The sequence below is a fragment of the Macrobrachium rosenbergii genome, chromosome 45, assembly GCF_040412425.1.
Source record: "Macrobrachium rosenbergii isolate ZJJX-2024 chromosome 45, ASM4041242v1, whole genome shotgun sequence".
NCBI classification, from domain to species: domain Eukaryota; kingdom Metazoa; phylum Arthropoda; class Malacostraca; order Decapoda; family Palaemonidae; genus Macrobrachium; species Macrobrachium rosenbergii.
In genome coordinates this window covers 31,343,260-31,368,259 of record NC_089785.1, presented here as the reverse complement: position 1 = coordinate 31,368,259, position 25,000 = coordinate 31,343,260, and the positions used below count along the sequence as shown (strand labels likewise).

Genomic DNA, 25,000 nt, shown 5'->3' with positions numbered 1-25,000 from the left:
TAAAAATACACCCATCAGCATACTATTTTAATATCCCTGAAAATTAAATACCTCGTACTTTTACACCTCTGGAACTCCATCTAGCTAACATTTCTTCAGCATCCCTCACTTATTTTCTCTAAGCTCATTTTTTACTAGCTATGATCTCCCATTTTCTTCGCGGGACCCAGCCACCTTCAAACTATATTATGCCAAACATTTTCTTCACCAACTCGTCCTGTCCAAATACTTCACCTTTTCAACTTTTTCTTCCTCCACAAGTACTAGAAAGCACTTCACCTTGACACCTTTCACTCACTTTCTCTTTCTCTTGCAATCAAAACTGGCACTTCACTACTGTAAAGTTGACAACAGCTCAACAAACCCTTTATATACCTCTACTTTCACTTTTCACGATTTTCAATAATTGTCAAGCTATTAAATCGACACAAGCTGCAGGCAAATAAATAAACACACACACACACAGTCACATAAGCTTCTCTCCTCACAGCAGCCATAGCAACACCGTATTAATTAGAACTTCGAAATGAAAAAAATGCTTTAACCAATTAATTCCTGGATTTGCTGAGGGGTAGGAAACACTAGGACAGGGCGCATAAGCTCTTCAATCTCCCATTAGCGTGGTGGAAAACAGATTGGGAAATGAAGGGGTTTCTCTGGGAAGCATTGTTCATACATACAAACACGCGCATACACAAAAAATATACATTTATATATACATATAAATATATAATAAATTTGATCACTTGCATATTGTTCTGTGCATTAACACAATCAATAACAAAACCTCATTTAACAGGATGGTACGTTACGGATATTTTTACTCAAAATAAGTTACAAGTTTTCAAGGACTGTCTGTCCTCATCGTCTGGTAGCAAAAACAGATCTTGTAAAACAGTTCTGATACAATAATTCTTGTAAAACAAGGGTGAATGAAATCCAAGTTGTTTTGACTTGTAAACAACAAGCACTACTAAAACCATTTGCTTGATAACTTTTCTCCATTCTGAATTTTCAGAGTAAGTATGGAAGGCATACTCAGGCACAGACTGGTCTCTCGATCAGAGAAATCAAGGACCATTTGGTCTGGCCAGTTTCTTGACGGAGGGACAGACCTTAAGAAGGGTCTAGTGTGGCCTACAATGTCACAGTGAGATTGTGAATGCAAATAATGTTTTAATGCAATTTCCTTTAAAAAAAAAAAGCTTGTCAATATGTCATAATGAAGACCGAGCTACCATTCCACTGCCTCTAGTTACCCATAACCGTAAAATACTTGAAACATTTCCCTAAAATATCTAAAACATTTCGAGTTAAGGGAGAGAGAGACATCACGCACAGTCATGAACCCCAGTACAGACCATTACAAATTGGGACAGCACAGTTACATACGTATTCCCAAAATGGTCCCATAAATATCTTTTGTAGACTTTCCAACTGGGAAAACCGAAAATTGCGCTCGTAAGTTTGAGGGAAGCTGCAAATGCTATTTTCAGTGAGTCAGCCTTTAGTTTTTCCTGATGTATATTTCTGTCTTACATTTTGTGTATTTTTTGAAGTGAGTATTAAATTTTTGTGGAACGTGGTTTCTTGAGTTTTTGCACTTTTTAAATTAAATAATAATAATAATAATAATAATAATAATAATAATAATAATAATAATAATAATAATAATAATAATAATAATAATATTTTGGTGAATACGAATGTTTCATACCTACACCTGCTGGTTTTTTACAAAATAGAAAATAATAAATTCTCAAACAAACTGAATAATTTTTTTATTTGTAATAATAATAATAATAATAATAATAATAATAATAATAATAATAATAATAATAATAATAACAAAGATGGTTTTCTGAATAATATCCAGCAAGGGTGAGTCTGGTCAGTGCTAGAATAGGTGACCACCAATGAATATCTCATAGTAACATGTTCGGCACACCAACAGTCTCTATATCAATTAGTTCTGTTCAGTGCTTGGTTGGGTGACCACAAATGAATAACACACACCACTGACCATCAATGAATCTTGCTACAGTCTTGGGAGCCTGGTGTCAGAGCCGTTAGGTCACAATGAGACCCGAAAGATTAATAATGTGATGAGGGATAAAGGTCCTGTATGATCTTTTGAGATGAGTTATGATTTGGAGAACGTTCTCTGTAGTTTAGGTGTGTGTGGGTGTGTGTGAGGGGTGGGTGTGTTTGGGGAGAGGAAGGGGAGGGTCTGGGACCTTCTGGGCACCCTGACGGTTTAGGGGAAACCTCAGAGAGTCGGGCAAATAATGAATTCGCAAACCGCTGGAAAGAAGGAGCCTGGAAGGAAGAAGAAGAAGAAGAAGAAGAAGAAGAAGAAGAAGAAGAAGAAGAAGAAGAAGAAGAAGACCTCCTCATCCTTCCTCCTTCAACTTCAGGCGATCAAAGAATCTCTTATTCGTCTTGACCTGGTCCGCCACACCAAAGGACCGCCGAAGGTCCGCTGCTGGGGGTTTTGGGGAAGGAGGGAGGTGGTCACCCTTCACCCCTCAAAATCTCCTTGCCCCCTGCCCCTGGTGATGTCAACCCCCCGGGAAAAAAGAGAGAGAGAGAGAGAGAGAGAGAGAGAGAGAGAGAGAGAGAGAGAGAGAGAGGAGAAACACGAGGGAGAAAGGGGAAGAGAGACCTTCCCCAACCGGATTTAAAGGTGTGAGTGTCTTCTTCGTCGCTCCAGCTACGATCCGGTAAAATAAGCCCAATCCTAAATGTCCAGATATGCTTAACGACCTCCTTGATCGAGAAACGATGACGTCACCGCGATCGTCGCCATCAAAAGCAACTTTTGGCTACATCCGACCGGTCGTCAACATCAAAACATCAGCGAGAACATTGGCCCCCATCAACTTGGCTGAGATCTTGTGTCAAGAGACACAGGAAGAATCATCTAGTGGTTAATTACTCCTTCCTTCATCAAGCCACGAGCCATTTACGAACGATTTCGTTAAATACCCACTACATCAGAGAGAGAGAGAGAGAGAGAGAGAGAGAGAGAGAGAGAGAGAGAGAGAGAGAGAGAGAGAGAGAGAGAGAAACGACGTCAGCCAGCAGCTGTGCAATTGAGAAACTTACTTTTTCAACTTCAAAGGCCGATCGCGTTTCCGGTACCTGAACCGGAGACCTCTAAAGTTTTTAACGAAAATATGAAGATGAGGAAATCTGATATACGAGAGAGAGAGAGAGAGAGAGAGAGAGAGAGAGAGAGAGAGAGAGAGAGAGAGAGAGAGAGAGAGAGAGAGAGAGTACAAGTACACATAAATTGTATGTCACCCAAACGCTTACAATTGAGATTGTGACAAAATTCTTGACATTAGGAAACTGAGATGCTTGTGTAATTGCGTGTGCTCGTATGTGTGTGTGTGTGTGTGTGTATGAGAGAGAGAGAGAGAGAGAGAGAGAGAGAGAGAGAGAGAGAGAGAGAGAGAGTACACATAAACTGTATGTCACCCAAACGCTTACAATTGAAATTGTGACAAAATTCTTGACATTCGGAAACTGCGGTGCTTGTGTAATGCGTGTGTTCGTGTGTGTGTGTTCGTGTGTGTGTGCGTTCGTGTGTGTGTGTGTGTGTGTGTGTGTGTGTGTGTGTGTGTGAGAGAGAGAGAGAGAGAGAGAGAGAGAGAGAGAGAGAGAGAGAGAGAGAGAGAGAGAGAGAGAGAGAGAGAAAGTATAAATGGTTTAAAGTATATGGCACCCAAACACTACACCTGAAATTGATACAAAATTCTTCACATTGAGAAACTGAGGGTGTGTGTGTGTGTGAGAGAGAGAGAGAGAGAGAGAGAGAGAGAGAGAGAGAGAGAGAGAGAGAGAGAGAGAGAGAGAGAGAGAAGTATAAATGGTTTAAAGTATATGGCACCCAAACACTTACACCTGAAATTGATACAAAATTCTTCACATTGAGAAACTGAGGGTGTGTGTGTGTGTGTGTGTGTGTGTGTGTGTGTGTGAGAGAGAGAGAGAGAGAGAGAGAGAGAGAGAGAGAGAGAGAGAGAGAGAGAGAGAGAGAGAGAATATCTGTAACTGAAATAACATTAATCCCACCAACCACTCCTGCCTTTTCGCTAACTTCTCCCATTGAAACCTCGACGCATATTGCCATCATTAAAACAGTAACACAAAGTTTGCGATACAACTCCCGGACTGGGACGAAAATATACCACCAGTTCACCTCGGGGGGCAATTCACCCGTTAAATCCACACGCTTTCACCCAAAGTTTCTGTACGAGTGCATTAGGAATCGGAAAAAAATGGACGAGGGAACGCTTCTATTCTTTGGGTGATTGGTTCGAACAACCTGTCAAAGTTTGCTTTATTTATCTCCTTCCTTTGCCCCAGAGTAACTCGAGCGGAACTTCGACCAACACAAAACCTCAATTAATATATTTTCTGGTGGATGGAAGGTTTAAAAAAGTCTGAAAATAGGAAACGCAAGCGCCGAGCTTTCTTCCAAAGTAGTAATAGTATTATTAGTAGTAGTAACAGTCTGGATTTTCCTTTGTAACGGCTCTCAATATATTGTTAGCTCTAGGTTCTCCAGACGCGGCGGCAGTTTCTTCTTCTCCTAAATAACCAGGTGAGGCTTCTTCCTCTTTCTTGCGGCATACTTCAAGCAGTACCGGAGGCTTAATGTCCCGTGCTTTCCGTCTTCAGCAGCATTTCTTAATAGAATTCCCGTCACTTAACATTCCTTATCAGAATCTACAAATGGGATTGAGTGATCTTGTTCAGTGACATTATCAAAACTAATGTCTTCAATCGGAACCAACCGTTCCACTAGCATTTAGTTTCAAGACACTATTTTCACGTTCACCAAATACCCCTTGATTCATTTCTCCCAACAAAAAATTTCAGGGTATGCAAAGAGAGAGAGAGAGAGAGAGAGAGAGAGAGAGAGAGAGAGAGAGAGAGAGAGAGAGAGAGAGAGAGAGAGAGAGAGAGAGAGAGCTAGCTCCTAATCTTACTGACGACATTTAGTATGGCAGTGATGCCTTCAGTGTCTCTTCTTCCCGAATTCGATAGATATATTTCAGCACTTTGATAATGGTAGCCTTTTTACCTCTTTGCCAATCTCCTACCACAATCCTATGACCTCAATAAATGGCAAACTTCAGTTTTTTTTTTTACTGGAGAGTAAATATAATATGAACCTTTGCGAACACTAGCAAAACGTGGCTGCTTCTTCCAAACAACTTCCTCTACTTGGACTAACCTATTTACCTTGGTAGGTATTTGAATGGGTGACCACTAAGGAACGCTAGGCAATTACACGTTCGCAACAGCACTGGTCTCTGCGCCAGAGAACTTAAGCAATTTAGGTACGGTCGTTAGTTGTATGGGTTTCCAATGATTAAGGCTAAGTTCTCGTGACGATCTGTGAGAATACGGGCCTGAGGAGACTGGTGAGAGTATCAGTGGGTCACAACGAGACCAGAGAACCCAACAGTTGCAAGATGTAACTACAGTACTTATTAATTCATGCAACTGAAAGTAGATGATTGTATAAGTGAAGCTTCAACTGACAGACCCTCTACTATCCCCTTCCTGGGTTAACCAATGTAGCGCAGCCGCGCAGTCACTTGTCATATCCTAAGTCACAAGTCATAGTGTAAATTTGACCCCCTGACCTGACTTGACTCATTTTATGAGGGAAAGCGAGACAGAAAATACGAAAATAGGGCAAGGAAACAAAGATCGGCGCCGCCTGGCTTTCGCGACTTCGGCGATCAAAGAAAACTTTGTATAAGTTAGGGCGACAAGAAATCTTCCTTCGGAGAGACTGGTTCGCAGGATTGCAAACTGATTCCACTGGTTAAATGGTGACAGAGTGCCGGAAGACTGAAGGAACTGCAATAAGGCTGACGGGATTAACAAAGGTTGCTTTGCATAAGATGAAGAACTGCAAAAGGGTTCAGGAGCTGCAAAAAAGGTTGAAGGACCTGCAAAGGGATTAAATGCTGCAAAATGCAGAAAGGATTGTAAAACGTTGAATTCCTAAGGCCCGTAGAGGGACTGAATATGGATTGCATAATGTTGAATGATTTGGAGATGCTAAAGGTATTACAAAAGGCTGAGGGAATTGCAAAAGGCCGAAGTTACTGCAAAAGGCTGAAGGAATTTAAAAAAAGCTGAAGGAATTGCAAAACACTGAATGAATGGAAAAAGGCTGAAGGAATTTAAAAAAGCTGAAGGAACTACAAAATACTGAATGAATTGAAAAAGGCTGAAGGAATTGCAAAGTGCCGCGGGCATTGAAAAGCCTGAGGGAATTTTAAAAGGCTGAAAGAACTGCCAAAGGCTGAGGGAATTTAAAAAAGCTGAAGAAATTGCAAAAGGCTGAAGGAATTGCTCAATGCTAAATGAACCTAGAAAACCGCAAGATATGAAAAAGACTGAAGGAGATGTATAAAGTTGGAAGGAACCTTAAGGAATTGCCAAAGGCTGAAGGTTCTGGAAAGGCCTAAAAGAACTTAAAATGAAAAAAGAATTACAGAAAGTCGGGATAGCTGAAAAATTATGAAAGGAATGAGAAGAGCCAAAAGAGGTGCAGAAGGCTGGGATGGAATTTTAACAAGCTCCGGGAACTGCAAAAGGCTGAAGAAACATAAAGAATAGCACAAGTCTGAAAGAGTTTGGAAAGCCTGGAAGATATGAAAGCAGCACAATGAACTGCAGATTTTCAAGGAATGCAATAAGGCTAAAGGCTCTGCAAAAGTCTGCAATGAATCAACTCAAAATTCATGACTGCCAAAAATAAAAAGGCCAAAGGCTTTGCAAAAGCCTGAGATGAATTAAATCAAAATTCTTAACGACTGCAAAAAAGGCTAAAGGCTCTGCAAAAGTCTGAGATGAATGAACTCAAAATTCTCAACGACCGCAAAGAGTCTACGAAACTGAACAAACCTGCAAAATTCCTTAAGCAATTCCCAGAAGCCTCTAAGAACAACAGAGAGAGAGACTTTCTAGAGCATCCCGATCAGACAACAATTCCAAATTGGTATATGAAGAAAGTTTCTAGACGCGATAACTCTAGACTCCTGTTTTGTCAGAACTTGAAGAAGCTCAACTTGATATTAAGCCGACGAAGGACTTCGCCTGGAAAAGGAGGTTGATCGAGCGTTCTTAATGGAATTTGTCCTACTGGAACTTTTTCTGGAAGAAGATGGCGTGGCTGACAGACCTTTTCCGAATCGATGAGCTTTTCTCTGTTTCTTTATTTTTCACGTGCGCGCGCGCTCGACCGCACATACACACACACACCGTTCTTTCACTACAATGGGTAGCTGTTGTTATATGATATTCTCTCTCTCTCTCTCTCACACATTCTTGAGAAAGCAAGTCTTAATCTATAAAACAGCGTGAAATACATGAGATTTAATGAATTTACATACATACATACATACATACATACATACATACATACATACACAACGTACACATACATGAATGTTCATACATAAACTTACGTGGATGTTCATACATAAACTTACGTGGATATATATGTATATATATATACATACATAATTTGTATGTGTGTGTGCAACTCAGATCTTACACGAGAGAGAGAGAGAGAGAGAGAGAGAGAGAGAGAGAGAGAGAGAGAGAGAGAGAGAGAGACTGACGACTAAGAATTTCCTTCGCCGTGTGTAAGCTCTCCAAACCTCCCCGAGAAGCGAGCTGAATAAAATATACTGGCGAGTTTGTTTTTTTTCTCCACAAACTTTCCAACGAGATGTTTAATCAGATGTCTAGCTTTTTCTTACTAGTTTTTTTTTATCCTAAAGCGGCCAAACTTCAGTAATCTCTCACTGTTTCCGTTTTTCCTCGCTCTCATCACCTTCCATTCTTCCAAAACCTGATTCCTAAGGTCTGTTGAGAGAGTCGAAGTATTATTATTATTATTATTATAAGTATTATTATTATTATTATTATTATTATTATTATTATTATTATTATTATTATTATTATTATTATTATTATTATTATTCTACACTCTCTAAGGCTGGTCCAAAGAACCTACTCATAAATGAGATGTGAAAACTGGATAAATGTAAATTGGAGGTGTTGGACAGCTAAATATAAATGGGAAATATGGAAAATAATTGGTAATACCACTTACAAACGAATTTTCGTTCGTAATGATTGGTAAAAATTAAATTTTTATATTTTTAGAACACTGTCCTAAAGATAATCAATTCTCGTTCGTATTGTTTAGTAAAATTAAATTTGCAAAATAATTTTTGGGGATATTTTCCTCAAGATATTAATTCTCTCCCGCACTGTTTTAGTAAAATTAAATTTTAATAACAATTTTTTTGAACATTTTTCTTAAGATATCATTAACTTAAAACATCAATATTATAGTGTGTGTTCGTTGTAACTGCTGTAATTCTTGCATTTTATAGCGAATACCCCTGTGTTTCGTTATAAACTGTGTTATTCCTACGTTTCTCCAAAAGGAGTTCCGTGTTGGCTAAGGCCATTTACCTGGTAATGATCATCCCTTCCCAGGGGCAAACCTTTAATGCAGCATCTTAAATATAAGAGAAAATAGATTCTCGTTGGGAGCTACTGGAACAGACTACATGAACAGTCTCGAGAGTAATCTACACTCATGTTTCTTCTGAGAATTTTCTAAAAGGCTAGAGAAATCTGTATTTTTATACTTCAGCAGTCTACACAAGAAAGGCCTTTTTTGTCTCCCTCAAAGGAAGAAATAATTTTAAAAAGCAAAAGAATTAATTTTACAATATGCTTCAGGAATCTACACACGAAGGGCCTCTTTGTCTCATGCAAAAGAAGGAAGAAATAAATAGTTTTAAAAAGCTAAAGAATTCTGTATTCTTACAATATACTTCAGCAGTCTACACAAGCAAGGCTCTTTTTGTGTCCTGCAATAATGCAATGTTCCACTTCTTTCAGTTTTCAGCATGTGGTAATCAAGAAAACTCGCTCTTCATCTGGAAAGAAAGAGTTACAAATTCAAACAACCCTTCTAAAATTAAGCTGAGATCAGAAAGTTTTCCAATTAGCGAACGATGACTCTCGTGGAAAAGGAGGAAAACGAAAGAGGTTCGAGCCTACAGTAAACACCACAACAGTTCTAAAATAAATAAACAAATAAACAAACTTTGGAAGTAACTGAGAAGGTTTTTTTTTTCTTTTTTTTTTTTGTCAGGCAACAGGAGGACAGATCCTATTACTGATTCAGGTAAGAGTGTGGTCTCTGGGAACAAGTTTACGCTCCGTGGAAATTAGAGACAACACCAGACTGAAACTCCGACAGAAGAAAGAACTCGCTCCCGAGAATGATAAAAGGGCAACGGAACCGTCTGGTTGCGAGAGAGAAACAGGAACAAGATCTTGTTGCAAGGGGGAAAAAGGAGCATAGTATTGGAAGCTCAAACCTGGCGTGAGAGATCTAAGGCTTGTTGCAAGCACATATAATTCCCGATTTCAAATGAAGCTGGTAGCCCATAGTTACGAGAAAAACATAAACAAGTTTTGGAAGGCTCAAATCTTAAGTAAGAAACATAAGACTTGCCGCAAGCAAGTATGCTTCTAGGGTTCAAATGATGCTGGTAGCCGCTAGTTACGAGGAAAAATAGTCTTAGAAGGAACAAGCTTTACAAAAGAGACATAAGGCTGGTTGCAAGCACCTATACCTCGAGTTTTGAAATAAATTTGGTAGCTATGCCAAGGAACTACAACTGTCATTGGTTGTCAAACTGACCAGACATAATGTATGCTTAACATTACTGATCTTGAGACTAGCTATGTGGCAAACTATTGACAGCCAAGTATATCGTGCTGGTTAAACTTCTAAGTAAAGACTGAACCCAATGTTGTTTACCTTTACTAAGTGAAGACCGGTAATGAATCGAATTTACTGTTCTATATTAACAGGTCCTATGAATAGATAAGTACTTAAAGGAATGATTAAGATATAGAATTCCTGACTTCATAACACAAGGTGGTAAATTTTATTTTATTGCTAGATGACCAAACTCACACTACAATGAATCGACTCCATAGCTTTACTTCTAGAAAATCAAAATCAGCTTGGCTCCAAAACGGAGTTTTAAATAATTTTCATGTTTTTGTTGATTCTATACATGACGAGGAACAAACGCAAAGAGGAAACCCCCACAAAAAGAAATTCAATCGCTCTAAACTTGTCTCTCTTACAGCAAAGTCGAAGTTTTTCAATTAGTGGTCGAAGGCACTCGACAACGAGAAGAAATTTAAAACCCAGATACACACACTCTCTCTCTCTCTCTCTCTCTCTCTCTCTCTCTCTCTCTCTCTCTCTCTATAAATATAAATAGCTGTGATGGAAATCATCACAAAAGTCTGGCACGCAACAGAGACAGGATGCGATTACGGATTCAGGCAAGAGTCTGAGAGGGTGTTGGGGAAAGTTGGGGCTTCGCGGAAAATGAGAATTAACACGAGACTGAAAGTTCAGGGGAAAGTGTAATTTACAAGAAGGAACTTTCCCCAAGAAAGCGACAAAAAGGTAAGGCGATACACAGTCCTGTTGAGGGATAAGAAGAGGAAAAATTTAGAGGAGGGTTTCATGGTCTGGATAAGAATCAGGAATAATTCCCGATTCCGGTAAGAATCAGGAACGATTCCCAACTCCGGTAAGACTCTGGAACGACTGCAGATTTGGGCAAGAATCAGGAACGATTCCCTAATCCGGTAAGATTCACGAACGATTCCCGACTCCGACATGAATCAGGAACGATTTCCGATTCTGGTAGGAATCAGGAATGATTCCCGATTCCTATAGGAATAAGGAACGATTCCCAACTCCAGTAGGAATCTGGAACGACTGCCGATTTGGGTAAGAATCAGGAAAGATTCCCGATTCCGATAAGACTCAGGAACGATTCCCGATTCCAGCAGGAATCAAGAACGATTCCCGATTCAGGCAGGAATCAGGAACGATTCCCGATTCCGGTAAGAACCAGGACTCTGAGAAAAAGTTTGTGCCTTGAGGAAATTAAAACCTCAAGCGAGAAACTTTCTCCGGAGAGAAAGAAAGCGCAAAGCTATATGACGTCTTTTGGTTGGAAGAAAAAGAGTAGCTGATTGATTGATTTAGGATTCTCTGGCACCGTTCCGTCAAAGGTCACTGACACCTATAGCTTTTGTTTAAAAACAAATGTTCAAAATTCAGTCACTCTAAAACCTGTAAAACCAAAGACATAAAACTGCAAAGTTTATTAAACTTTTTGTGAAAGAAGCCCAAAATATACTTATCATATAGCCTACCCCAAAATGCCCCAGGATCATAAATCATAAGTTTTCCTCACACCTTAGGTCAATGACCCAGTTGGGGTCACCAAGCAATGTTCCTTGGATTGCCAAAGCCTTATATGATCAAATATATTCAATTCTCGATTTTTTTCTGAAAATGAGGAGTTTTCCCAATAAAGGCTGCTTCCACACACACGCTTACCTCTTCATCTGTTCTGAAATTCGTGTCACCAAAGATTTTCTTGACCCAAATTCTTTGGTCCTTACCCAGACTATATGTATTTAAATTTATCTATCTGTCTATCTTTGCACATACACACGCACACACATACGTATATGTATATATACATATATGTATATGTGTGTGCGTGTGTGTATTAACAAATGCTGACGTATATTCACTATTACCAAAGATTTTTTACCAAAACTCCGCCCTCCTAAATCAGACGATTATGTTTTTGCATATTTAAAAAAAATAATTCATTTATGTACATATACAGTGCAATGAAGTTATACATATGCATATTTAATGTTGGTATACAAGAGCCGCTGCTTGCAGCCGGCAAAAATTAAAACAAAAGCAGCACTTAACTTCTCAATGGAGTATTATACTATACTATAATATACGATACAACTATATTGTTGACAACAAAATGGAATAAAATATAGAATTTTAGCGCTAAAAGGGAAACTGAGTGTCAAGAAGGTTTGAAAGGTATAACAGGAGTAAAACCTCGCAATTGCGCTGTGAAACAATTGTTAGGAGAGAGTTAAGGAAAGCAAGATGGAAGGAAGATAATATGAGTGGAGGTACAGCAAAAGGAATGAATGTTGTTGCAGCTGGGGGCCGAAGGGACGCTGCAAAGAACCTTAAATAATGCCTACAGTGCACCGTTGACAACAGAGGCTTCTAATATCAAACGACAGAGCCCACAACATTTCCAGGACGGGGCACTACGGAGAAAAGGGTTGGTTGCAAGCATCCAGCATCTGCTTATTATCAGCATGTGCCAGCAAGCCCAACGCCATGACATCAAAGAAGGATTTGGGAGGCTATAAGCCAGAAGCGTCAAACCTTTCCTTTGCGGTCACCTGCACAAGCTCTGATCACGCCCTGTTTTTTTGTTTAAACTTTTATCGAGGTCAGCGATGTAGCAAATCTTCTACAATGTGGCATTCATGCGAGGTCACCCTTCCAAGTTCTGACCGTAACCATGGTTAGTGAAATTTACTGATTAGAGCCCTAGCAATGTATTAAATGTGTTACTCTGTTATATTTCTATGAACAATAATGCTGGAATTCGAACGGTAATTTAAAACTTAGGCCAAAGGCCAATCGGTGGGACCTATGAGGTCATTCAGACTGAAAATAATGTTGAAAAAATTGTTGTGAAAGGATGGAAAGTAAGATGGAAGGCAGAGAATATGACAACAGGTATAGTAAAAGGAATGAAAGGGGTTATAGCCAGGGGCAGAAGGGACGCTGCAAACAACCTAGTAAGATGGAAGAAAGAGAACCATGAACAGAGGTACAGTAAAAGGAATGAAAGGGGGTTATAACTAAGGACCGAAAGGACGCTGCAAAGAACCTAAGTAATGCCTACAGTGCACCACACGATGTACACTGACAGCCCTACCCCCTACGGAAATGAGAAGTAATATCAAAGACAAATTTTTAAAGAAACTCGACACACGGTGGCAGACTTCTTGGACTCACTCCTAAGAAAACTACTGTACTCACACACTTTGCTCTCGAAACAGGTTTCGAAAGAAACTTGAAAGCCGTTGTTGATTCTATAAATAAAGAGGCACAAAAGGGGCAAATACAATTATAAAAAAAGCCACACACAATCTCTCTACAAAAAGATCTCTGTTGCAGCAAAGCCAAAAGTTTTCCAATTAGCGGCCAAAGACACCTGGGGGAAAAAGAGGGAGAAAGACGAAAGTCAAAAGGTTCAGGACCACAATGAAACCGACAAAAGATCTCCACAAAAAGGGGAAATACACGACTTTGGAAGCGACTGCGAATGTTTTCTTTACGTAACAGAAGGACAAGACACGATTACTAATTCAGGTACGAGTTTGGTGTAGGCAAAGTTTATTGAGCTTCGTGGGAATTACAAACAACAATATACTGAAAGTCCGTCAGGAGACAGATGGTGTCAGGGGAATGTTAAAAAGGAAGCGTCAAGAGTTGGGTTAAATATGATTTTAGGTAACATGGCGAACTGTTTATGGAATGGGAATATAGCGTTTAGGCCAAGGCCCAAGCGCTGGGACCTATGAGGTCATTCAGCGCTGGAAAGGAAATTGACAATATGAACGTTTGAAAGTTGTAACAGGAGCAAAACCTCGCAGTTGCACTGTTAAAGAGGGTTGGAAAGTCAGATGGAAGAGAGAGAATATGCACGGAGGTACAGTAAAAGGAACGAAAGGGGTTGCAGCTAGGGGCCGAAAGGACGCTGCAAAGAAATTTAAGTAATGCCTACAGTGCACCACGTGAGGTGCACTGACGGCAATAACCCCCTACGGGAACCTGCTCAGGGGTTTCTAGTCTATGCAGCTATATATTTGTATGGGACTCGTCCATCCTTAAACGGAGTATCAGCAGAAGATTTGATACAAAAATCCCATCACTTTGATGTCATAACCTCACAGACCACAACCTACTAACCTTACCGGCCATCCATAACCCCACTTTCCTCCTCCGCTAACCTCACTCACCCTAACTACTAACCTCACCGACATAAGTGCATACAAGGAAAAGATATATTCAATGACCCTTGCTCTTATAACTGAGGACCCCATAATGCACCCTGACCTAGGTTAGGTAAAGTGAGGTTAGGTTATGTTAGATTAGGTTGAGTGAGGTTAGGTCAGGGTTAGGTTACCAAATACATATATCGTTGGGTCAGCCAAGTGGCAGTGAAACCAATATCATAGTGAGGAGGTATTGGACCAAACCCCTTACTAGCATTGTTTTCTTAACTGGGAGGTTTTTAGTCATAACATCCTTCCTGACAGATCTGAATCAGAGGCTTTGTTGCGAGTTCACTGCTCTCTGCTCGTTTTACAGTTATTACTTTGGGCATTGCTCTCAAGAAATTCTCCATTTCTTACTGCTTTCACTTTCCAGTATTCATTGTGTCAGATATTACGGTAATCACTGGTCGGAATGGGCAAAGATTCATATCAAACAAACTTAAAATGTCATTAAGTGGTTAAATGGCAAAGCAGCAACAGAAATTTGAATATCTGAAACAGAGGAAAGAAGAAAATAACAGATAAATACGAAAATAAAAACAAATGGCTGAAAGACAGCAGAACAAGTCCAAGAAGAAGAAGAAGAGGAATAGAGGAAGAAGCAACGTGAACGTCAGCATAAACTGCGAAGACGCATCTCCAGGGTAGGAAGAGAGAGAGAGAGAGAGAGAGAGAGAGAGAGAGAGAGAGAGAGAGAGAGGGCGATACGGAACGGCGCAGGAAACGCAAACCGAGATATATTGTCGCCGAAGTAAATGTAGCGCGACCAGAAGTGATAAAGTTTCGAAGCGGGCGAAATAAGAGAAGGGCTCCTATCGAAGAAGGAGAAAGGAGGGGAAAGAGAAGGTGATGCAGAGAGTGGCTGATGTACGGCGCATTGGAAATTTCGGGAGGAGGAGGAGGAGGAGGAGGAGGAGGAGGAGGAGGAGGAGGAGGAGGAGGAGGAGGAGAAGGAGGAGGTGGGGGGGAGGGGGCGAATGTTGGGTGAACAAGTTTTGCCAAATTTCAAAATATGGGGACACTTGGAAATTACAACCACGAGTTCCAAGTGAATTACTACTGCTACAAACTTTCACAACAGAACAGAAAAGATGGCTTTATCTAGCTTACATCGCGTCCACACTACTGTAAATCATGTCATAAACGCATGTCGGCAACAAATCGCATACACATCTCATACAAACTGAATAGAAATCTACAACATAATGGTAATTCTAACCAGTGTTTCATCCGATTATCCAGCATTTGCCAAAAAGATGGTTCTCCTTACAGACAGTTGCTGACTTGTTTTCAACCTGTTTGCGACATCTAGCTCAAGGTGCGTCCACACTGCAATAAACTTGTCATAAACACACGTTGCCAACTTGTCGCCTACATATCACAAACAAGTTGAATACAAGTTAACGACTTATTGGTTTTCCCAACCATTGCTTCATACGAATATCCTCCATTTGCCAAAATATTCGTTCTCCACATACGGTCGTTGAGTCGTTTTTAACGTCTCTGATATGTATATGATAAGTTGTCGAGAGAAAATCCCAGAGGAAGGCAGTCAGATTAACACATTCCTAATAGAATATGAGAATTTTTGACAGACAGTAAGCGTGAGAAGAGGATGAAAATCGGGTGTTACGCTGGAACCTTGGAGAAAAGTGGAACTGGTTTTTCTTGGGAAAGAGGCTTCAGTTATGATTACGTTTTCTCGCACAAGGTGGCAGCACCGGTAAGACCCACTATGCCTTTCTTGCTAAGAGAGAGAGAGAGAGAGAGAGAGAGAGAGAGAGAGAGAGAGAGAGAGAATATTAAATACGATGCAAAAAGGTGGGAAAACATAAAGAATCATGGAGAGAAAGATATAAAATGGAGTACAGCGAAAGGAGAGAGAGAGAGAGAGAGAGAGAGAGAGAGAGAGAGAGAGAGAGAGAGAGAGAGAGAGAGAGAGAGAGAGAGACTGCCGAGTAGAAAATAAGACGACAATTTCGAACGCAGCACACAGAGAAAACAGTACTACAAATGTCCATAGGTATTAAATATGCAGTAACCACTGATATTTACTTACTGTATATTTCTGAGAGTTTTAAAATATATCAAGGGCTTATAACATACAACAGACGTTAGGAACCTGCTATAAGCGGCAGAAGGTCGAGAACGAGGTTTCCCAGACCCCAAAAGTGTCTGGTTTGGCTTCGAACCACAAACCCTCATCAGATTTGGCTTCGAACCTCAAACCCTCATCAGCTTTGGCTTCGAACCTCAAACTCTCAACAGATTTGGTTTCGAACCTTAAACCCTCAACAGATTTAGCTTCGAACATCAAACCCTCGACAAAATTGGCTTCGAACCTCAAACCCTCAACAGATTAGGCTTCGAACCTCAAACCCTCAACAGATTTGGCTTCGAACCTCAAACCCTCAATAGATCTGGCTTCGAACCTCAAACCCTCAACAGATCTGGCTTCGAACCTCAACCCTCAACAGATCTGGCTTCGAACTCCAAACCCTCAACAGATTTGGTTTCGACCCTCAAACCCTCAAAAGATCTGGCTTCGAACCTCAGACCCTCAACAGACCTGGCTTCGAACCTCAAACCCTCAACAGATCTGGCTTCGAACCCCAAACCCTCAACAGGTTTGGCTTTGACCCTCAAACACTCAACAGATCTGTCTTCGACCCTCAAACCCTCAACAGATCTGGCTTCGAACCTCAAACCCTCAACAGATCTGGCTTCGAACCTCAAACCCTCAACAGATCTGGCTTCGAACCTCAACCCTCAACAGATCTGGCTTCGAACCTCAAACCCTCAACAGATCTGGTTTCGAACCTCAAACCCTCAACAGATCTGGCTTCGAACCTCAAACCCTCAACAGATCTGGCTTCGAACCTCAACCCTCAGCACATCTGGCTTTGAACCTCAAACCCTCAACAGATCTGGCTTCGAACCTCAACCCTCAACAGATCTGGCTTCGAACCTCAACCCTCAACAGATCTGGCTTCGACCCTCAAACCCTCAACAGATTTGGCTTCGAACCTCAAACCCTCAACAGATCTAGCTTCGAACCTCAAACCCTCAACAGATCTGGCTTCGAACGTCAAACCCTCAACAGATTTGGCCTTCGATCCTCAAACCCTTAACAGATTTGGCTCCGAACCTCAAACCCTCAACAGATCTGGCTTCGAACCTTAAACCCTCAGCAGATTTGGTTTCGAAACTCAAAACTTAAAAACCGAAGCCTTGAGGCCAAGTATTGATGCTAAGTACCTTGAACCAAACCTTAGAAACTTGATGCGGGCGCCGGGTGATGGTGGGGGGTGGAACGAGGGGTCACAATGAGGCCCAAGAAGCCGTCATCAGACCGAGTTAACATATAGAAGACCGCCATGGGAGATGAATTTGGAGATGTATATCTATCCACGTTCGGATTTCCATTTCGAATCTCGAAGCCGTAAATACAAAGCAACATTAAGCCCGTCCAGATTTATCGTCTCTCTCTCGCTCTCTCTCTCTCTCTCTCTCTCCGGCCACTGTTACCATTACGCCTGACAGTGAGATATACGGTTATTTCGCCCATTCTTATGTATGAGATATAAACATTTCTCTCTTTTTCAATCCCCTCTCATTCTTATGTATGAGATATATAGATATATCTTTTTCCTCTCCAGTAGGTGATTGCTTAAGTTCTGCGGTATCGGCCTCCGAACGTTATTGATTTCATTGTTTTTTTTTGTTTTGTTTACTTTTTTCTCTTATTATTATTTTTATTATTATTTAGAACATTAAATTCGTAGCAAAATTGTCAAAAAGGCCATTAACCTATTAAGGAGGCTTTCGTCTAAATGACAATAATTATGACAAAAAAAAAAACTTTATGAATAAACAAAAACTAAATATACACATACACAAACGACAATATATGACACACAAACAAAGCCATACTTCTTTAAAGTATAAAAACAATCTCTGCCAAGAAGACTTTTCCTTCCACAGCCTTACAAGAGAATGAAAGACCCCTGGTATTGCAAAATGAAAATCGAGAATCCCCCATTTGGTAATGGAAGACAGAAAGCACTACACAGGAGACCAGTTGTTTAGTTGGTCTTTCGCCTATCATTGTGACTCATTGCCCTAAAGACCACTGCAAGTTTCAGTAATGGTCTTGAGGGTCTCTCTGATTGAAAGACCACTTTTTGGAGCTCAGGCCACAAGGAAAACATAATGTATGGGAAAAGATACAGTCAAATAGGGAGTAATTATAAAATTCTGATGAAAAACAGAGGCAGGATCATAACTCCGCAGGGTTTGGCTAGTCCTTGAGTAGGTGATCACAAAGAATGTCAGTCCCAACTGACATAAGCCCCCAGTGACCATCTGCGACAGCTTGGGAGTGGGTCTAACAACCTCCTCCAAAGTTCATCGTACGAGACTTAAGTCTTCAGTTACGTTCTTTGCTACTTCCATGTCTAACCTTACCTTCTCGCTAACTACTCTCTTCTCTTTTCACCACATGTCCAAACCATTCCAATATCCTTCAAATAAGGTGTGGTCGGGTGTGAGTGACAAAGGATACCAGAGGAGTATCAGCGAGTGAAACTTGGGAAGAAAAAAGCGAGGAATGTTTGATGCAGAAATGTCTGTTGGTTTCACAAACACTTGAAGAACTCCACTTATTCTCACTGGCTTATTCCGCCTCCTCCTTGTGCCTTAATGTGAACCATTTCGGCCCACATCAGGTCCCAGCGTCTTACAGTCTTACTGGCAGGCTCTCACTCAAGTACAGAGATTAAGTGCCAATTTCCACTCGTCTAAAACCTGAAGCGCCGCAGCTTTTCACACTGACATAACACAACTTCACTCAAACGCTTTTAACTTACCATCAATCAACCCTTTTATCGAGGCGCTGGAGTCCCGCCATTACCGAGAAGAACAGTTAGGCTTAGTCACTGACGAGCCTAAATAGGTGGTGCTTCCACGTCCCCTTACCCTGAACACAAGTCCCCCCAGGGCCCTGGACTTCCTCCCACCCCAAATCCCTCCCTTTTAACCCACTTCCTTCGATCGTCTCCCATCAACTATTCAGCCGACAGAGTCGTAATTCGCTCGCCTAATCCCGTAAAATACTCATTTATCCCATTATGCCCCTTAGCCGATTTTAGGGCTCTCCCTCTCCCTCTCTCTCTCTCTCTCTCTTTCCATTTGAGGGGGACCAATTTTGCGACTTTGAACTACTTAAGAAACTTTGCGCGGTGGATGGATGGAGAGAGAAAGTGGGTGGTCGAAAGTGCCAATAACAGGGCCCTACCATTATTGGCTTTTAACCTCCCAGGAAGTGAGAGAGAGAGAGAGAGAGAGAGAGAGAGAGAGAGAGAGAGAGAGAGAGAGAGAGAGAGAGTAAAACAGGTGATACAGAGTCTGGGAAGGCTAGAAACAAAGATCTGCAAGAGAGAGAGAGAGAGAGAGAAAGAGTAAAACAGGTGATATAGAGTCTGGGAAGGATAAGGACAAAGATCTGCAAGAGAGAGAGAGAGAGAGAGAGAGAGAGAGAGAGAGAGAGAGAGAGAGAGAGAGAGAGAGAGAGAGCTGGCACAGAAACTGGAAGGGAGGGAGAGAGGGAGAGAAAGATCTGAAAAGAAGTAAAATACAAGGGACATATGACAACCTTTCTTCCGTGAACATAAATAAAAGGTAAAAAAAAAAGAAAAAAGACAAAGAAAAAGTTAGAGACAGAGAAAGGAGGCCTGGAAATTGATAAGAGCTGGAAAGGAACAATGAGGACTTCATTTCGTAAATGAGACTGAGAGTGAAAGAGATGGGGGAGAGAGAGAAAGAGAGAGAGAGCGAGATGTCCAGAAACATCTATTGATTGGTTGCTGGAACTCAGGTCTTCATTGCTTAAAGGAAGAATGAGAGAGAGAGAGAGAGAGAGAGAGAGAGAGAGAGAGAGAGAGAGAGAGAGAGAGAGAGAGAGAGAGAGAGAGTAATATCGATGTGGCACGCATCTGTATTGGGGGTAAACAAAGGTGCCTTCCGAGCAAGATGGTCACAATTCTAGACAATCTTAATTTAGAAAGCTTAAAACACAGCTTCCAGAGATGTAGTGTTGAGATATTTATAGGACCTTAGGTGTAGAAGGCAGTTTTATTAATGTTCAGGACATCATTAAGCTGTAAATGACAGCCTGTTAGCAATGCCTTGCTAAGATCAATGAAAAGTCTTATGTGAGATTATGCAAGAGGGAGAGTGACTAGTTCAGTTTAGCAAAACCCTGTTAAAATCAATGCAAAGTCTTCAGATGAAAGTGAAGCTTATGTAAGATTATGAAAAAGGGAAGAGTGACTAATTAGGTTTAAAATTAAGCATCATATAGTAAAAACCTGGTAAAATCAATGAGAAGTCCTTTAACAAAGGTGAAACTTGCATGAGATTTTGAAAAACCGAGAGTGACTAGTTTGGCTTAAAAGTATGTCTCAGAGAAGTTAGTTAAAGTCTGCTAAAATCTATGAGAAGTATTTTGACAGAACTGAAACTTACATGAGATTATGGAAAAGGGGAGAATACCTGGTCTGGTTTAAAACCAGGCCTCAGATAAGTTACTAAAAGCCTGTGGTAAAATCAATGTGAAGTGATCTGATGACAATAAAGCCTATGTGAGATTATCGGAGGGTGACTAGTTTGGTTTATAGGTAGGTCTCAGATAATTCTGTTTTTTTTAAGAACGTATACAGTACTACCTAGTGGAAAAGTATCATAATGCCCTTTTATGGCCCAGGTCCGGAGAAGATCTGAAAAAGGAAAAGAAAGGGAAGAAACTTCATAGGTAAAGAAATTCTAGAGCATGGAGAGAATTTCTAATTCCAGCACTGGAAATGTAGGAACAAGTTTTCTGAAAGGTGCTACGCAGTCTGGGTGCCAATGATTTCTACACTGTTAATATGGTGAGAGGTGGTTTAACAGGTGTTACTTGGTTTTCTGGCAAGAGCAAGAACTCTCTTTCTGGACTCAACGAAGCGGCAATGAAATAATACCCGTAGAAGAGCAACAGTGAGCAATTAGTCTCAAGTGAAGAAAACCACCCTGAGAAAGATGAAACATCCCAAAGATTATTACTTCAAAAAGAGATAATGGAGGTACAAATAAAAATTCCTGACAAATTCAGGTTCTGTATTTATAATCAATATGAGTCCATCTCCGCAGGGACAGTGGAGTCGATATCAATTTACACCTCTCTTGATAGCGGAATGGTCAGGGTCACTGTCCATCGTTTCTCAACCAGGCCACGGTGCAGACGTATTAGCAATTATAATTCTCCTTGGGTTTAAGTTATTCCAAAGGTATATTGATTTCAATATTAAATAATATTTGTGGTTTAATATTTATAACTTGCCAACCGTGTATAACTGACATTACACACACACACACACACACACACATATATACTGTATATATATATGCCAAAAACCACGAAGGAAAGAGAAACACTGGAGTGCTGCGAGGCATTTTGACTGGCGTCCTTTAGTTAGCAGACTGAAGAAATATAAAAGTAAGTTTACAAAGAAAGCTCATATAAATGACAGATGGGGATTACACAGGAAAAAATATGTACCTGGAATCCAACACAACTGAAGGTATATATTTTTTCCTTCGTAATCCCCATCTGTCATTTATATGAGCTTTCTTTGTAAACTTACTTTTATATTTCTTCAGTCTGCTAAGTAAAGGACGCCAGTCGAAAGGCCTCACAGCACTGCAGTGTTCCTCTTTCCTTCGCGGATTTTGTCTTATTTATAAATTCATCGCTTTCCATATTTTCGTGATTCAGTTATACATACATCATATATATATATATATATATATATATATATATATATATATATATATATATATATATATATATATATATATATAAAACAAGAAAACACTGAGTTTATCCTTTTCGCCATGGCTTGCCTCAGGATTCATTTGAGAGTCAAATTCGGAGTGTTAAATTGTCGCTGGTATAGCGCTACTCTCTCTCTCTCTCTCTCTCTCTCTCTCTCTCTCTCTCTCTCTCTCTCTCTCTCTCTCTAAATCTCCAAGATGAAAATCTCTCAATTTTGCTTACCATTCTATTTGGAACTTATCAGAAACCAATTGAGGAAAATATCCATAGTTCAGTTTAATTTTTCTGTATTTATATATTCATCGCGTTCCACATTTTCGTGATTCAGTTATACATACATCATATATATATATATACACACACACACACACACACACACACACACACACATATATATATATATATATATATATATATATATATATATATATATATATATATATATATATATATATATATATATATATATATATATATAAAACAAGAAAAAACAGAGTTTATCCTTTTCGCCATGGCTTGCCTCAGAATTCATTTGAGAGTCAAATTCAGAATGTTAAATTGTCGCTGGTATAGCGCTACTCTCTCTCTCTCTCTCTCTCTCTCTAAAACTCCAAGATGAAACTCTCTCAATTTTGCTTACCATTCTATTTAGAACTTATCAGAATTGAGGAAAATATCCATAGTTCAGTTTAATTTTTCTGTATTATTATTATTATTATTAATATTATTATTATTATTATTATTATTATTATTATTATTCAGTTAAGATTATTTATTTTTGGTTCCTGCAGAGAACATGTTATTAAAACGACTGATATTTATGCTTTCAGTTTGAAATATATATAAAACTCCTCCATTCATTTTAGCTCAAACAGCTCTTTACGGGCGATTTAACGTCTTAATTATAACAAGACGTCACCCCTTTTATCCCAAAGTCTTGATGAAACCATAAAAAATAAGCAAGACCAGGAAAAAATTCCTTTTCTTACCGAAGACTGAAAAAAAGGACTAATCTTATCCCTTAAGCGTGCCAAAAAGTGCCCAGTTTAAATTCTTCTCAATAGATGTCGTTGCAAGCCAGTTGCAAGGTAGGTGGAGGCGTTTCTCTCAGTAGGCGGTCCTCCTACCCTGAAACCCTTCTCTCTCAACAGATGGCGCTGCATTACGGCTCGGGAGAGTTTCTAGTTTCTCTCGATAGATGGCGTTGTATGACAGCCGCCGGGTCTAAGGCCTTCAGCAGATGGCGGTGCATTTGATCTGAGTTACACTTTCCTCAACAGATGGCGCTGAAGGGCATCTGGCGCGCGTTGAGTTTGATCTGAATTGTGCTTTCCTCAATAGATGGCGCTGGTGGCCGTCTGGCGCGCGTGGCGTTTGATCTAAATTGCGCTTTCCTCAATAGATGGCGCTGGTGGCCGTGTGGAGCGCGTTTTTATCAATATTGAATTGAGTTTCCCTCAACAGATGGCGGTGCTTTCACTCTTTCGTTCCTTTTAATATTAGCTATTTCCTGGCGCGCTTTTTCGCTGATAATGAGATTTAATGAGTTCTCAAATCACTGCAAGAATTGCAATTCGTTTAAATATTGCGATTGTTATGACGAAACAGTTATAAAGAATTCTGAAAATAATTATAAACAATGATGAAACCAATTATAAATAATTATGAAAAGTTATAATTAAGAAAACTCATTAATTATTATGAAAAAATTATAAACAATTATGAAAACAGTTCTCAATAATGATGAAAAGTTATAAATAATTATGAAAAAATTCTAAATAATTACGAAAACAGCTATAAATATTTATGAAAAGTTAGAAATAACTATGAAAAATCTAAATACTTATAAAAAGTTATAAATAATTATGAAAATTTTTAAAAATAATTATGAACAGTTAAAATAACTGTTAAAAGTCACAAATTATTAGGGAAATAATTATAAATACCTAAGAAAACAATTCTAAACAATGATGAAAAATTATAAAAAAAATATGAAAATGAATACAAATAATTATGAAAACAGTTATAAATAATTATGAAAACAATTATAAGTCATTATGAAATCAATTATGGATAATTTTGAAAATTTATAAATCACCGTGAAAAGTTATAAATTAATATGAAAACAATAATAAAAAATTATGAAAGCATTTATAACTAATGATGAAAACGCTTATAATTAATAAAATAAATTCTAAAAAAATCATGAAAAGTTTAAATAATTATGATAACAGCTTAAAATAATTACGAAAAAAATCATAAGTAATTATAAAAAAATATAATTATGAAAACTATTATAAATAATTATGAAACAGCTCTAAACCATAAAACAATTACGTACAAATATGAAAACAGTCATAAATAAATAAGAAAAGTTATAAATAATAATGAAAACATTAGGGAAACAATCATGAATAATTATGAAAATAATCATAAATCTATAATTATCAAAGTAATTATTAATAATCAGACATTCTCGAGAGAGGAAAACTTCGAAGCTTCCTATTCAAATACTTTTCTCCCACCCACAGGTGATGTTGGTCCGAAGCAGCGCGGTGTGGGCGTGGGTCTGGGTGTGGGCGTGCATGGGCGTGCGGGGGGCGATAGCAGCCTGTACCATGGCGGAGTTTCCCTGTCGCAACAAACAGTGCGTCAGTTTAGACAGGTACTGTGACGGCGTGGAAGACTGTGAGGACGGGACGGATGAACCAAACAGCTGTTCTCGTAAGTATGACAAACTTCTATTTTATATATATATATATATATATATATATATATATATATATATATATATATATATATATATATATATATATATATATATATATATATATATATATATATAGAAATATCAACACACACTTATGTGTGGAACAGAAATAAATTTCTGACTCACATCAGGATCGAACTTGTGTGGCCTGGTTGGCAGCTCTCAAGTCTTTCATTTGAAAGGCCTGGGTTCGATCCTGATGTGAGTCAGAAATTTATTTCTGTTGATATTTCTCTCATATTCACTCAGAAAGGATAATCCGAATCAAATGTTATCAGTTGGGTCACTGCTGA

The 25,000-nt window shown here is 39.3% G+C and overlaps 1 protein-coding gene across 1 annotated transcript in view; it reads left to right on the top strand.

The window, feature by feature from the left end:
• The window catches only part of LOC136829872 (uncharacterized), an 87,808-nt gene that overhangs the window by 56,653 nt on the left and 6,155 nt on the right, over nucleotides 1-25,000 (top strand). The window contains exon 3 of the mRNA XM_067088930.1: nucleotides 24,469-24,661. Within this exon, the coding sequence (XP_066945031.1) occupies nucleotides 24,472-24,661 (190 nt within the window). The 5' untranslated portion in view covers nucleotides 24,469-24,471. The remainder of the gene's footprint in view (nucleotides 1-24,468; nucleotides 24,662-25,000) is intronic.